Source organism: Podarcis melisellensis (assembly GCF_964234715.1).
Source record: "Podarcis melisellensis genome assembly, chromosome: 2".
In the NCBI taxonomy this organism is placed as follows: domain Eukaryota; kingdom Metazoa; phylum Chordata; class Lepidosauria; order Squamata; family Lacertidae; genus Podarcis; species Podarcis melisellensis.
This window is the reverse complement of record NC_138529.1, coordinates 32223498-32239106: the sequence shown is the minus strand read 5'-3', so window position 1 is coordinate 32239106 and position 15609 is coordinate 32223498. Positions and strand designations below refer to the sequence as shown.

The 15609-nt window shown below is 46.3% G+C and overlaps 1 protein-coding gene across 3 annotated transcripts in view; it reads left to right on the top strand.

Annotated features, from left to right (window-relative positions):
* XYLT2 (xylosyltransferase 2) overlaps nucleotides 1–15609 on the top strand; it is a 34860-nt gene that overhangs the window by 2438 nt on the left and 16813 nt on the right. For 2 of the 3 annotated variants that reach the window (XM_081899625.1, XM_081899623.1), the window contains exon 2: nucleotides 14449–14923. In XM_081899625.1, coding sequence (XP_081755751.1) covers nucleotides 14449–14923 — 475 coding nt within the window. The remainder of the gene's footprint in view (nucleotides 1–14448; nucleotides 14924–15609) is intronic. The other variant, XM_081899624.1, reaches the window with a different exon arrangement.

The window sequence follows — 15609 nt, the reverse complement described above, 5'->3', positions numbered from 1 at the left end:
TTGTATTTGTTGTAGGATTCCAGTTTTCATCAGCCCCAACCAGCATGGCCAGTGGTCAGGGATGATGGGAATGAGAATGGTCACAGTTTCCTCACCCCTGGTCTAATGCTTGTAAATATGGTACTTTTGAACACCTGAAGAAGTTGGATTGCTTCAGGCTAAGATAGTCAACCTTTTAGTTACTCATACAAATTTGCATTGCTTTTTCTGACGTTCTTGATCATCTTTAGGGAGGCTTTTCCCACTGGAATTTTCAGCTCCCTAAGTCTGCTGGCGCAGAACATCTGCTTTGTATCTTGAGTTAGATTTGCTGCTTTTATGTAAGAAACAGCTTACTGTGGCAGAGGCGGTCTGTCTGGATTAGATAGACTAGATCCCTCCTGTCTCTACCACACACATCTGGCATAGTGCATGCAATGGGAGATCTATTTTCACTCCCTGGTTTGGGAAATCGGATGTTATGGGCATCTTAATAATATGTTCTCTAAAAACAGAAAGGCAAAGATCTTCTGAAACTCTCCACCCTTGTCCATTTATAGTCTGTAGTTGGCTGCCTGGTCTCCTGCTGTTTGCCTCCAATTCTGCGAAAAAGGGGGGAAATATAATTGGCATTTTTGTACAGAGGACAGGGCATCCACCCAATGCATTGTGTGAGAACACGAGCCCATTAACAAGTTTAGCGAAGCTGAGTGCAGCTTCCTTTCATATATGTGCATGCTGCTTCCTGGCTGATCGCAACTGGACAAGCCATAGTGCCAAGACATAAATAAATGTCGGAATCCTTTCCACAAGAATCTCTGCCATTACGATGTCTGCCTGATTCTGCAAGTGCAGTAGAGCCTTGGTCTTCTACAGTGAGAGATCAGGTGTTGAATAAGGTAGACTCACACTATAGGGCCACTGAAGTGTTACATTGAGGAGATGGGGATGGGTGGCTTTTGCTTGACCCTATAGGCAGCAGTGTGAATTTGGGACCAGTTTATCTGTTCAAGAAGAATCACATAGTAGAGCTGTCTTGGAGCTGCCGCTTCAGAAGGGTAGCCAAGAAGTTTTCTCCATGCCACATTTTTCGTGGCTGGGGAGTTCTTGACATAGAAGAGCTTTCGGTCACATCATGATCCCCACTTCCACCCCCGGCTGCCAGCTGCATTCTGAAGTGGTACAAACCCAGTGATAAATTTGCAAGAAGAAGATTTTATCAAATGACAACTTGTCAGCATTCATTTACTGCTGTTTGTGTAAAATAGCCATAAAATGAATTCTACCCTGACATGTAACTTTAATCAATTACAAGCAAAATATTTGAATAGCCTATTGACAGCTTCTGCAAAATTAACTGTCCAATTGCCCCATAATAGGCAGTGCAGTCTTTTATACAAGCCTGCACAGAAGCACGTCCCATCCACTCTGGTAAATGAGTATAGGTTCACAGCCTGAATTAACTCTAAAACAACAACTACAATCTTTCATGAGCAGACATGCATTTAAAGCGCAGTTATGACACCTGGTTTAAGTTTATAATTCACTGGCCTTTTTCCTCCAAAGTACCACTGACTTTATTATGAAGTTTTAGCAATGATGTGCTCTGATTTTAAATGCCGCAGAATCAGTCCCTCTCCTGAGACCTTTGATCTGGGGTTTCTTTCCATGATGTGCGGAAGCACTGCTACAGCCTGCAGCTCTATTTTGTCTTCCCAGAAGAGATGGTTACATTTACCCACTGGACTGTCTAGCTTCTGCTTAAAGCAGCTGCTTCTGGCTCCGCTTCTGTTTTTGGAAAGCTCCCCTTTGATCCCTGCTTCCTTTTTGCCTGCCTTCCTAACTTTTTGAGGTTCAGGTTATTTCAGAGCAAGCATTATCACAAGATGATAGGTTGCTGCTAAGTATGTAGGGGGAGCGGGGAGACCCAAAAGATTCCTACTAAAGAATCAATTCAAAATCTGAGTAGGGTCAACTGGTCTTAACTGTGGGCCATGTTTTTCACTGAAAAAGGATCTAGATGTTGCAGCAGTAGACATTGGGACAAGAAGCAGAGACTGCTCTTTTCAAAGAACAATTCTTTAAAGGATGTTTCTCTCTATATTATATAAAAACCCAGGCTTCAGCACGATGGGCTGAATTGAAAAGGAAGCATCATTTGTCAGTGTTAAAAGGGTGACATTTTCTTACTTGCATCTTAGCAGTTCATAACAATAAAAATGTCCCTCTCCAAAGCATAGGTGAAGTACAGGTAGATGCAGCTATTTATTGTCAGGACTGAATATGTTGTTCTTCTTGTTGCTTGTTGCATGTTTTTTTGTGCATGCTCTGGGGGATAAATAGAAACCTGTCTATTGTTTGGATGAAAGCTAAACAAAAATGTCCAAATGACCCAAGACTGCAATCCTGTGCACACAGAAGTCCCATTGTTGAAATAAGTGGAATGGATTTCAGGGGGGACCCCATATATTGGATCAGGCTCCACTCTCCCTAAGCATAAAACAAAGCTTGAAAGTAAGCCCTCTCTGTGCAACACTCTTCAGTAAACATGGTTGTGATGTGGCTTGGGAGCATCAGGTGCTTGAAGCATGTCCATATCATGTTGTTAGTCTCATCTAAATCATCTGCCCAGTGATCAGATTTAGAGAAATACGAAGCATCTCCATGAATACTTTATGCTGATCTTATTTAGATCAGAGGGCATTCTCAAAGGAAACGGGCAGAATTCCGTATCAATGTTGCATCCTGGCGCATACTTGGGCAAGGAAAAGAAAACATTCTGAAACAAAAAGAATGAATTGAAATGCTTTTTCTGTCAGTCAAGATTCTTGGACTCTTATTTTGAAAGTATCTCAAAGCATCTATATTGGCCATAGGCATTTAGCTTAATGCTGAGCCTATCATGTACACATCGTTATATTCTGAATCGACTGATCTGGTGGATGAACTAGCTGTTGGCCCCTTTGAGTTCTAGCCCCTTCCCTACACATACATAAGACCCAGAGAAGGAGTCCAGTATTTGTTGGCTACAGAAGAAGAAATGCAACTCCAAGTGCACCAATGCTGTAAAGGCAGATGGTTTGAACATCAATTCTCTTACAGTTGTGGGAGGTATATTTGTCTGTAAGCCTGGGGAGGCCACAGCTTCAGCACAAGAACAAGGAAGGAGGGAAATAATGTGTATTTTCTTTAATTCTTTATTCTGGTAGCTAGATTGGGCAAGCCTTCGTTCTTACGTAATGTGTGCCCCCGGCACAATAATTGAGGCATCTCATCTGGAGGAAGGAGGGGCTGCAGTTCTGTGGCGGAGAGTACATGCTTTGGACGCTTTGAAAGTCACAGGTTCAGTATTTCCAACTAAGAAGAATAGATAGCAGGTGATGGGGAAGACCTTTCTCTGCCTGAGTCCCCTAGGGAGCTGCTGCTGGCAGAGTAGGGAATGCTAGGCTTAATGGACAAATTGTCTGGGCTGGTATATGTCAGCTTCCTATACAGTGGTACATCGGGTTACAAACACCTCGGATAACAAACACTTCGGGTTACAGACTTCTCTAACCTGGAAGTAGTACCTCGGGTTAAGAACTTTACCTCAGGATGACAACAGAAATCACGCTCCGGTGGCAGTGGGAGGCCCCATTAGCTAAAGTGGTACCTCAGGTTAAGAACGGACCTCCGGAATGAATTAAGTTTGTAACCAGAGGTACCACTGTATTCACAGATCAGCAGGTGACAGACAAAAGAAAGTACTTTTAAACGCAGAAAAACATGGTTAGCCTCTGGAACTCGGGGGCCACTTCACACATTTCACAATTTCTATGTGTGCAAAGCACATTCATATGTGATTACAGCATATATGCATTGAGAAGCTGTAGCCTGTTACATGCATGTGTGATTATCATAAGTAGTGGGCTATACATTTTGTACATGGCGTGACGTGGCTCATACGATGCCAAAAAATAGGAGTGCTGGTAAAAATGGATGTAATTAGACCTAGAATAATCACTATGCTGATGTCTGTTAGTCACAAAATAAGGAAGTCCAAAAACCACAGTCATGCTGAAAGTATGGAATCAAACACTTTGGTTTCATGCAGCAGCGCTAGGAGGCAAAATTCTGATCCCAAGCTTCAATTTGTAAGAGCTGCGTGGCAGGGTTTTAGATGCCAGTAGCAAAGTGGTACAACATTTCCAGTTCCTAGGAGCCAGCATCAATTTTGAGCAGCTAGCTACCTATGATTTTTCCCAGCCCTGCAATAGGAAGGAAAACCCTCTGCTTACCTTGTCTCTCCTCCTTCTTATGTACTCCAATTACTAGGTCAGAGTGCTCATTCCTATTTCCTGAGCGCTAAAACCCTCCTAGGAGCTGTTGCACACAAGGGGCAAGAGAGGCCTCTCTATAAGAGGAAGAAGTGCTGCCGATTTTGTCATGGGGCTTGCAGGCCACTTTAAGTAGCTTGATGGGCCTGGTCTGTAAGGTAAAAAGGTAAAGGACCCCTCAACAGTTAAGTCCAGTCAAAGGCTACTATGGGGTGCGGCGCTCATCTCGCTTCAGTCTGAGGGAGCCGACGTTTGTCCACAGACAGCTTTCTGGGTCATGTGGCCAGCATGACTAAACCGCTTCTGGTGCAACAGAACAAAGTGACAGAAGCAAGAGTGCACGGAAACGCCTTTTACCTTCCCGTCGCAGCGGTACCTATTTATCTACTTGCACCTATGTGCTTTCAAACTGCTAGGTTGGCAGGAGCTGGGACAGAGCAATGAGAGCTCATCCCATCATGTGGATTTGAATCGTTGGCCTTCCGATCGGAAAGCCCAAGAGGCTCAGTGGTTTAGACCACAGCACCACCCTTGTCCCTTGCCTGGTCTGTGCTGTAGGTTCACCATCCCAGCCCCTGCTCCAGAACCAACCTGGCTTATTTCCACCCGCCCCCTTTACCTATCCCCAGTCTCTACTAATGTACTTCTGTTGTGGGTACCACTTGCATCTCTTATTTTCTTCCACAGGCTGCATCATTCTTTTTTAAATCCCAGGTTGCTGTTTCTTTAAAAGAAATCATAGTGGATCTTAATGTCTTGCTGTTTTGGTTGTATTTGGGTATGTTCCACTTTTGCCCCCAAACTCATGAAGAGTATCTCTGGCTTTCTCCACTGTCTCTGGATGGGAGCTGTAGTCAAACAAACATCCAAAGGGTGCCATATTGGTTACCGCTTTGTTAGAAGGTAGCTGACCGATTGAGCCCTACATGCATGTTTGGTAACAGAGTACCAACACCTATTTTGATGTTGAGTGGTCAAATCCACAATAAAGTAATTTCAAAGAAATGTGAAAATTTGGGCTGTGACTTGCAGCGACTCAGGCAATATGGCAGAGTATCACATGGATGCAGAAGACAGCCTGTTTTGTATATCTCCTGGAAGTATGGGATGTTTTGAGAGCTCCCGTGAGAATCTGTTGGTTTTACCAGCAAGCGCAAATGGCGGAGATGAAGCAACATGGGGACGAGAGTCTGGAAATATAAGAGCGCCTGTCCCGACGAGCAGCGGGGAATCCATGCAAGCAGAGACTTTGCCGAAAAGTTCTGCCGAAGTGTTAAACAGAAGTTGGGAGTAATTTATTTTCCTTCCTCCGTGGGTCGAACAGAAGGGATTGCTCTGGCACCGTGCAGCAATTAGGAGCCACTGAGTTCATTAACTGGCAGCTGAAGGAAGGAGAGGGAGAGGAGGGATGCCTTCTCACCTGTCACAGGCTAGATTAAGAGCTCCTTCTGGGAGAGATGGATCTGCCAGCAACAGCCACCAGTTAGGAGGCCCATTCTTAATGCTCAGCCGTGCACATTGTGAAAGGGGGGTGCAGCAGACAGGTGTTCTGGCAGCCTGTCTCGCCTTCCTTGTCTCGTCACTCTCTCTCTTCCAGGATGTGCGAGGTGAGGAAAACGTATTTGTCTCTAGGGGTGTCTTCATTTGGAAGTACGATGCAGTGGGCTTGACTGTGAGAGGGCAATGTGCTGGAAAGGAGCAGGGACACTTGCTTCCGTGCTGCCGGGAGTTCATCTCTCCGAGTAAACAAAATCCCTTTGCTCCAGAGAGGGCAGGCAGGGAGAAAATATCCTGGGCTGCAGACTTCTGAAGAATGAATGTGTTCCTCTGAAGATTGAAGGCGAGCACCATCCTTTCCAAAAGGATGCAAGCATTTCCTTCCTCATGGAGGTGCCTGGCTGCCCCTGGCAGGATGTTTGTATCTGAGTAGAGAGCAAAACTTCAGTTGTTTGCCAGCCTCCCTCCTCAGCTCTCACCTTCATAGTGGAGAAAACAGATTTATAAGTTCCTGAACAGATGGCTTTGCCTGGTGACTAATGAGCTGTTATCTCTGCCCGTTCTGGCCTCTCTCTCTCTCTCTCTCTCTCTCTAGGATGCATGCTTGAAGAGGAAAGCAGGGGAAGTTGTGGTTTTTTTCTTTCTCTAAAAGGACTTTGCTTGTGTTTAGTCTGTTCCAAACAAAAAACCAGAATTGCTGGTAAAAAAGCATGGCAGAAGTTGGCTGATTGGGTTGATTGCTAAGCAGCAAGGCATATGTAGAAATCAGAAAAGCTAGTTAGTGTGAAAGCCCAGAGTCCAGGTTGGTCAGCATCCTATTATTATAATTTCTTAATAGACCAACATTACTGCTTCTGCAGTACATTCATCTAGGGGTGATTCCAGAATTACAGCTGCTTTGGAGGTCCCCAAAAAGGTCAGACTTTCTGTAAAGGATGGGAATCCACTGGAGAGTGTGGGGTATTGCTTGCTTTGACACAATGTCAAAATGAAAACGAATTTCAATAGGGACAGATGTAATGTTCTGCACTTAGGAAGGAAGAATCAGCTGCACAAATATAGGATGGGGGACACCTGGCTTACTAGCAGCACGTGTGAAAAGGATCTAGGGGTCTTGGTGGACCACAAGCTTAACATGAGTCAACGGTGTGACGCAGCAGCAAAAAAGCAAAGCTAGTGCTATTCTAGGCGGCATCAACAGAAGTATGGTGTCCAGAACAAGGGAAGTAATTGTACCACTCAATTTTGCCTTGGTCAGACCACACTTGGAGTACTGTGTCCAGTTCTGGGCTCCAAGAAGGATGTTGACAAGTTGGAACGTGTGCAGAGGAGGGCAACCAAGATGATCAAGGGTCTGGAAACTAAGCCTTATGAGGAGTGCTTGAAGGAGCTGGATATGTTTAGCCTGGGAAAGAGGAGACTGAGAGGAGATAGGATAGCCATATTCAAATATCCTAAGGCCTGTCACATGGAAGAGGGATGCCTTGTCACATGTTTGTTTTCTCCTGCTCTTTAGGGTAAGACTTGAGGCAATGGCTTCAAGGTAGAAGAAAGGAGATTCTGACTAATCATTCAAAAAAACTTTCTGAAAGTAAGAGCTGTTCGGCAGTGGAAAGACTCTCACAAGAGGTGGTGGACTCTCCTTCCTGGGAGGTTTTTAAGCAGAGGTTGGATGGCCATCAGTCATTGATGCTTTAGCTGAGATTCCTGCATTGCAGAGGGTTGTACTAGATGCCCCTTGGGTACCTTCCATCTCTCCCCTCCCCCCCTCTCTCGAAATCAGGCTGAATTCTCAATAAACATGTCACCCTAAATTGGTTGATTTTCTCCCAGCCTTTCATTCCCTGGTCTCCATTGGGGGGTGCATTTCAGGATCTGTGAGTTTTAAGACCACCCCAACCATCTGGTTATTGAGAGGGGGATTCCTTTAGGGGCCCCATTTCCTTGCCCTCCAATACCCCAGCTGGGCCTTAGCAGTAGGACTCCCTCCCTTATAAAGCTCTCCATGTTAGCAGTTATCGAGAAATTGAGGGTTGTGTAGCAACCTAAGAGTCCTGACCCTTGGTCCACTGTGCCTCCCTTGGCTACAGGATTACAGTGTGTGCTACACAAACAGGGAAGCGTAACCAGCTCAATATCTTACCACCTTGACTTCAAGTAGTCATTTAGAGGTAAGTGGGATGAATTCAGCCATCCCACACACGTCCAAAGTGCAGTCTTTAAGAGCACTGTCTGCCATCCTAACCAGTTATTCAGTGTAACATTAACTAAGGTTATGGGAAATAATTGTATTCATTCCCTGGTCCTGCTGATGATTCACATCTAAAATGACACTGCTTCTGAAGCTGCGTTCATGTGAACCGACTTGCCTGAGGGTTTATTCCAGTTTAGCATCCTTGCTTTTGCAAGTGTTTGCATCGCTTCAGAGTGGGGAGGGTGTATTTCATGTGAAAGCAGTTGCTGGAGAAGTCATGTTTGGTTTTAAAGAGACTTGACACGTTCAAGTAATGCGCTCTGATTTTTACACATGAATGTTGTGTACGTAGCGCTTGAAGTACTTCAGAGTTGACCCTTTGATGATAGTCCTAGAGATTGCCTCCCCCAGATTTCACTTTAAGCATTTTGTCTTTGTATGGTCGAGGAACACCTCCAAGCAGAGCACAACGTGTGGGTCACTCTGCAGTAAGAAACCATGGGGAAATAACACGTGGGGCACTTGAGTTAAACTGGAGCATTGGGGCAGCAGATGGGCAGAAGAAATTCGGTGAAGGAAACCAACATGTATAAAATGAGAGACATCTTTAGATATGCATTTGGGAGAGTTTTAAAAAAACAGTATGAAATAAGTCACAAATCCATTGTCAGCTGAAATCAAAGCAGACATAGACAATGCATGGCAATTAGTTGATAATTGTAAAGAGATGCAGCACTACACTAGACCTAGTGGTTTGGGAAAGGAAGAGGTATTTGATCACTCCTTGCTTGTTCTAATCTGTGGTTTTCTCAGTACTGAAACAGCCAGCCCTGGGCAATGCAGAGAGACAGGAACTTGGCCCAAATGGCAGAGAAGTTCTTACTTTCTAATACAGTGGTACCTCGGGTTACATACACTTCAGGTTACAGACTCCGCTAACCCAGAAATAGTACCTCGGGTTAAGAACTTTGCTTCAGGATGAGAACAGAAATCGTGCTCTGGCGGCACAGCAGCAGCAGGAGGCCCCATTAGCTAAGTGGTGCTTCAGGTTAAGAACAGTTTCAAGTTAAGAACGGACCTCTGGAACGAATTAAGTACTTAACCCGAGGTACCACTGTACGGGGATGGGGACCTTTGGCCCTCCAGATGTTTCTGGGCTGCAACTCCCATCATTCCTGATGACTGGCCACCTGGCTGGGAGTTGGGAGTCCATCCAACAACATCTGACAAGCAACAGGTTCCCCATCCTTAGTCTAGCCTAAAGGATCATGTGCAGCCATGCTGCTATGCCATATACATGAAAATTGACAAATAGAGTGGGACCAGTACTGTAATGGAGAGCATCTGACTTGTTGCGCTGGCTACCATGGTAATTTCCCACAGCCAGGCTTCCCCTGCATCAAAAAGTAGCCCCTTTCCCTCTCTCATACTTAGTTTCTGCAAGGATGATTACTTAATAGAAGCCATTTAGTTTCAATCAGGTTCAAATGACTTATTGTGATGAGGAAATCTCCCCCCCCCCCCGTTTTGGGGGGATAATTCTGCAACCCAAGTTATAAATTCAGAACTGATCGCAAGGTCACTTCAAAGGCATGCTAAATTAATCATCTCTTAGGAGATAGCAAATTGTGTGTGAGAGAGACTGTCACACTCATTGTCCCTGCAGTCATAATGCACTTCCTTCCAGATGGGTAAGTGTGTGGAAAAGTGACTGTTTTAAGAAACATTCACCATCTTCATGGCTGGTAGGGCCCCTTTCATACTTCTGTGTGTCAATAGCAGTTAAATGCCACCTGGAATGCAGAGCTTCAAAACTACCACCTCCCTTCCCTACTCTCTTGTTGTCCCCTGACCACCTGCTTTGTATAACATCTTGCCTGACAGAAGACTTTGCCACTACTTTTGGTGACATTTTGGTCGGTCCTCACAAAGGCACTGCCCCAAAATGAATGTTGGGAGTTCTTTCTTAGGAGCTAGCATGACCGCCCCTGCTTTGTCTAAAAAGTGAGGAACTTTTCCTGGAGATGGTGGGCATCAGAAAGGATGGCCCATCTGGGGTAACTGCTGTCTGCTATGACTCTGGTCTGGTTGTTAATTATTTACGGCAGGAGTGGGGAAACTGGTCCTCTAGATCAGGGGTGAGGAACCTGTGGCTCTCCGGAAGCTGCTGAATTACAACTCCCATCATCCCAGGCCATTGGCTGTGCTTACTGGGGCTGATGAGAGTTGTAGTTCTGCAACATCAAATGTGCCAAAGATCCTCACTCCTGCTCTTGATAGCGTTGGACATAGTAGCTATTGCGGTGTCCTCCAGAATAATAATAATAATACTCCACCCATCTGGCTGGGTTTTCCCAGCTACTCTGCGCGGCTTCCAACAAAATATTACAATACACTAATCCGTCAAACATTAAAAGCTTCCCTGCCCCTATTGGTTTGAGCTTGGTGGTAATAACACCAGGGTCTCAGGTTCAGGCCCCATATGGGACAGCTGTATATTCCTGAATTGCAGGAGTTTGGACTAGATTAGTGGTTTCCAATCAATGTGCTTTGGCACCCTGGGGTGCCTTGAATGATGGTCAGGGTGCCGCTGGCAGTACTGGCCTCTGTCCCTCTTTCCTTCCCTCCCCCTTCTGATGCCCTGTCACGTCTCTGCCTCCCAAAGGCTTGCACAGCTGTTAGTTGCAGCAGCCCTGGCTACAAGGTCTGCAGGCAAATGGTGCCTCTGGGGCTGGTCAGGGGGTGCTGGGTGCCAGGAGCTGAGGCAGCCTTGGAGTAAGCAAGCAAGTGGGCGAGGGAGCCCAGCCAGCCAGTCCAACAGCCCTTGCTGTTGGGAATGGACAGACAAGTCCCAGGCCCCTGTGGGGCAGTGTGAGGAGGCACCTCTTTGGGGGGCAGGGGGGCAGTCCAGAGACTGGGGTGGCAGCAGTGGTTGCCCAGAGGACTCCCAAGGAGAGGGGAGAGGAGGTTAACACTCCGCAAGGGAGGGTGTTTGAAAAGGAGTGAGATGCTGCCAGCTCTGCAAGCAAGGGGTGATGTAACTGGGTTCCTGAGCCCCACAGGGGTGCTGCAGAAAGAACGTAGTTGGTCAAGGAAGCCATTGACTCAAAAAGGTTGAAAACCTCTGGACTAGATGATCCAACTTGGCAGTTCTGTTATTCTATCTAGCTGCTCAGCTTGAAAAGAAGAGGGTTCTGGTTGAATGTAGAACATGGTCATAATAGACCTTTCACTCAGGGTCCTTTCCCAGTCTGGCTGGGCTTCCCCAGCCACTCTGGGTGGCTTCCAACAAAATGTTAAAATACAGTAATGCATCAGACATTAAAAGCTTCCCTAAACATCCTAGTGATTTTTCCGATGGAAATTCTCTCATCCTTTTGGGAGAAACGCCTAGCAACTAATGCCTGCGGGAGGAAATTTCAGTCAAAGCTCCCTGTGTGAAAGAGGATGCTCATACTCCTTCAGGTGAGGAGGGGTTTTGTTTTGTTTTTGTCAGAGATAGCTCAGCTTGGCATGTTAGAATCTACCAAGGTATTGCTAAACCAGTCAGACAGCTCTGCTGTCTCTTAAATTACTTTTACAAGCCTGCGCCTGCGAACCAACATGGGCAGCTGGGTGGGGATTGGGGGGAGAACAGCACAGCTTCTCAGTGCCTCAATGTGTCTGGAAGCTGGATGTGGGTGAGCCAATTAAACCGTTGAGTTCAGACATGAGGAAGACGGCATACTGAGCATTCTTTCTTTAAAGCAAAAGAAGCAGCCTTGACTAGCCCCATCCAGCTTGGGTGCTTTGCAAGCTGTGCAAACATAATACAGAAGGGGGGGTGGGAGGAACTTTGTGGGGAGGGCAAGTCACCTTTGTCCCTCTTGTCTTGAATGCATTTGCTGCCCCATGTCTCATACGCCGAATGGAGCAGGGTGCCTTTCTGCAGATCCACCTACAAGTTCTGCTGGGTGCAGTTCCATTTCACTTCTGAGAAGTTTGCCTTGTTGTGGAAGAGAACACAGTTTGTTCTTGTTTAGGGAGAAAGAAAAAGAAAAGAAACACAACTAAAGAAAGAAGAAGCTTGCTCTCATAATGGAAAGGGAGAAATGCATACCGTATTTTTCGCTCTATAAGACGCACCAGACCATAAGACGCACCTAGTTTTTGGAGGAGGAAAACAATAAAAAAAATATTCTGAATCTCAGAAGCCAGAACAGCAAGAGGGATCGCTGCGCAGCGAAAGCAGCAATCCCTCTTGCTGTTCTGGCTTCTGGGATAGCTGCACAGCCTGCATTCGCTCCATAAGACGCACACACATTTCCCCTTACTTTTTAGGAGTGAAAAAGTGAGTCTTATAGAGCAAAAAATATGGTACTTGCCAGAGAAAAAAATGGATTGAGGAACAATAGAAATGTTCTTGAAATGGATGGTTGTTACGGTGGGGGAGCAAACAGTTATATTTATATAGATATATTCTTTTTGATTGTTGTTAGCCGCCCTGAGCCCAGCTTCGGCTGGGGAGGGCGGGATATAAATAAAATTTATTATTATTTATTATTATTATTTTATTATTTAAAGGACTAATGTGGTTTTGTGGATAAGCACCTGTATTTTAACCCACAACGAAAGCAGATTAAAACAACAACAACCATAGGGAAGGAGGACTGGAGGGGGGGGATTGTTTTTGCCTGCTAATAGTTATCTAAAATCAGCTAAGCTTAATCATTCTGTCTGAACTCAGCTGCTGAGTGCCAATAGGACCGTAGCCAGAATTATGGAGCCAAGAAGAAACAAGAGGGGAGGAATACACACTCTGGGGCACTCCCAAGGTTTGCAGAAGTAGGAAAATGTTTAGGAAGAGAGAGAGAGAGAGCACATGGGGTCAAAAAATGGCGGCAGTGTGGACTGAGCATGCACGGTGACCACAGAATGCTGAGTGCTTGTTGGGGAGGGGAGGAAAACTGGGGGAGGCAGAATGGAATGGAGTGAAGAATTCCAATCAATGAAAAGCTGTAGAGCAGGGAAGGAGGACTTGGGCCCTCCCAAGTTGGGCTCCCAAGTCTTGTCAACTCAACCAGCACGATCAGCGATCAGTTGCAGTGGTAGTACAGTGGACCTCGGGCTACATACGCTTCGGGTTACATACGCTTCAGGTTACAGACTCCGCTAACTCAGAAATAGTACCTCGGGTTAAGAACTTTGCTTCAGGATGAGAACAGAAATCGTGCTCCGGCAGCGGGAGGCCCCATTAGCTAAAGCGGTTACGTTTCAGGTTAAGAACGGACTTCCGGAACGAATTAAGTTCTTAACCTGAGGCACCACTGTAGTAGTTCCAACAACATCTGGAGGGTCACAGGTTCCTATGCAGTCCTATGTCCATTTACATGGTTTTTATTCCTGTTAAACAAGGTGGGTCTTCCTTTGGCGTAAAACATATATAGGGTGGCAGAGGAGGTAGATTTTTTCTTTAGAATTGTAAATGTATGCCTCTTGCAAGATTCTGTGAATCTAATGTTTCTCTTGACACAAATCTGATTTACTATAAATATAGATGAACATGCCATAAATAGAGAAATACGTTTGTTTATTTATTTGTTTTGCTCTTACACCTCACCTTTCTTTCAAGGACACCAAGGTGGTGTATATGCCCCCCCCCATCCCTGGTCTTTTCATCCTAGCAGCAACCCTGTGAGGTAGGTTCAGCTGGGGGAAAGAGTAACAGGTAAATCCATCTAGCTTCATAGCCGAGTGGTGATCTGAATCCAGGTTTCCCTAGCTCTACTCTGAAATGACACTGCACCAGCTGTCTTTGTTATTATCTGTGTAACTATTGCCCACATCTGCACTGTACATTTTAAGCAGTATTATACCGCTTTGAAACAGTCATGGCTTCTCCCAAAGAATCCCAGGAACTGGGAATTCACCTTAAAAAGGTAAAGCAACCCCTGACCATTAGGTCCAGTCGTGGCCGACTCTGGGGTTGCGGCGCTCATCTCGCTTTATTGGCTGAGGGAGCCGGCGTACAGCTTCCGGGTCTGGCGAACCAGAGCAGCACACGGAAACACCGTTTACCTTCCCGCTGGAGCAGTACCTATTTATCTACTTGCACTTTGACGTGCTTTCGAACTGCTAGGTTGGCAGGAGCAGGGACCGAGCAATGGGAGCTCACCCCGTCGCAGGGATTTGAACCGCCGACCTTCTGATCGGCAAGTCCTAGGCTCTGTGGTTTAACCCACAGCGCCACCTGCGTCCCTATATTTACACAGCTACAATTCCCAGAGTTCCCTGGGAAGATGAATTTATGCATGTATGTACTCTTGTACATTAATTAAAAAGCTTGTCTCCTTTACAAAATGGCAAGGGTGCTGATAACTTTCATTGTTAATGCTGCAAAGTAGCTTGGAGATGAACCTTGAAGTTAATTCTTCTTTTCCTCTTTTATTTTTATTCTCTGTGTGTGTGTGATTGAAACTGGAGAAGGGACGGCAGAAGAAGGCCCAGCTGCTTCAGAACGGGGAAGGGTCCAAGGATTTGGACAGCTCGGCAGGCCGCAGGGGCAGCTTGAGCCGGAAGCATGGGCGATGGAAGAGCCGTCCGGACAACCCCGGAGTCCTAGTGGCCAAAGTGGTGAGAGCGGTTACGGGGAAGCACAAACCCGGGCGCCGTTTCCCCATCTACCTGGACTCCTCGAGCCAAAGGAACCTGACGGAGCTCAGAGGGGACGCCCAGCTAGCCGTCTTCCAGCACGGGGACACGGGCAGCGTGGAAGGGGCGCCCCAGCCCACAGAGAACAACTTCACTCCCAAGTGTGAGATCGCCGGCAAGGACGCCTTGTCTGCGTTAGCCAGAGCCAGCAGCAAACAGTGCCAGCAGGAGATAGCCAACGTGGTGTGCCTGCACCAAGCCGGGAACCTTATGCCGCGCTCCGTACCCCGGCAGTGCCAGCTTTCAGGTGAGACCTGAATTCACCTTTGCAGCACAGTTCCCGCTTTGCAGAGAGGATGCTTCTTCGGTGCTATGTGGTTCTCTTGTCTCAGGATAGAGACATTTACCCTCTGCAGGCACCAACGCAGTCGCTGAGCAGACCATTGCCCCATAGATACAATGGAAGCAGCCTCCCACTGAGTGAGAGCATGGGTCTGTACACTCTGACTAGCAGCGGAACAAACCACAGGTCTTTCCCAACCTAGATTCTTGGAATCCTTTTTAGCTGGAGACAACTTGAGGCCTCCGGTGTGCAAATCAGCTGTCTTGCCACTGCACTATGGCCAAAGAGAGAAGTTGACAATCCCCTTAATTAAATGGGGCATGGGCCATGTAATTTGGGAAGGACTGTACTAGCTCAGGAGTGGAGCATCTGCTTTGCATTCAGAAGGTCCCAGGTTCGATCCCTGGCTGGTTTTTACCCAGACTTAGGTCTGATTTGCACACAGAAAAAGATGGTTGTGCCCTTTTTTCCCCTTCCTCTGTGCTTGGTTGCATATTTATTTCTGATATGTTGCAGCTGTTAGTTGGATGACAGTATAAATGTGTTGCTTTAGGTTATTCTTCCACCCTGTATTTCTGAGATCAGGGTAGGAATGCAGCTTTTCTTCTGACCTCAAGGTCATTTGGCTTCAGGAGCTTGTGCACTAGCTC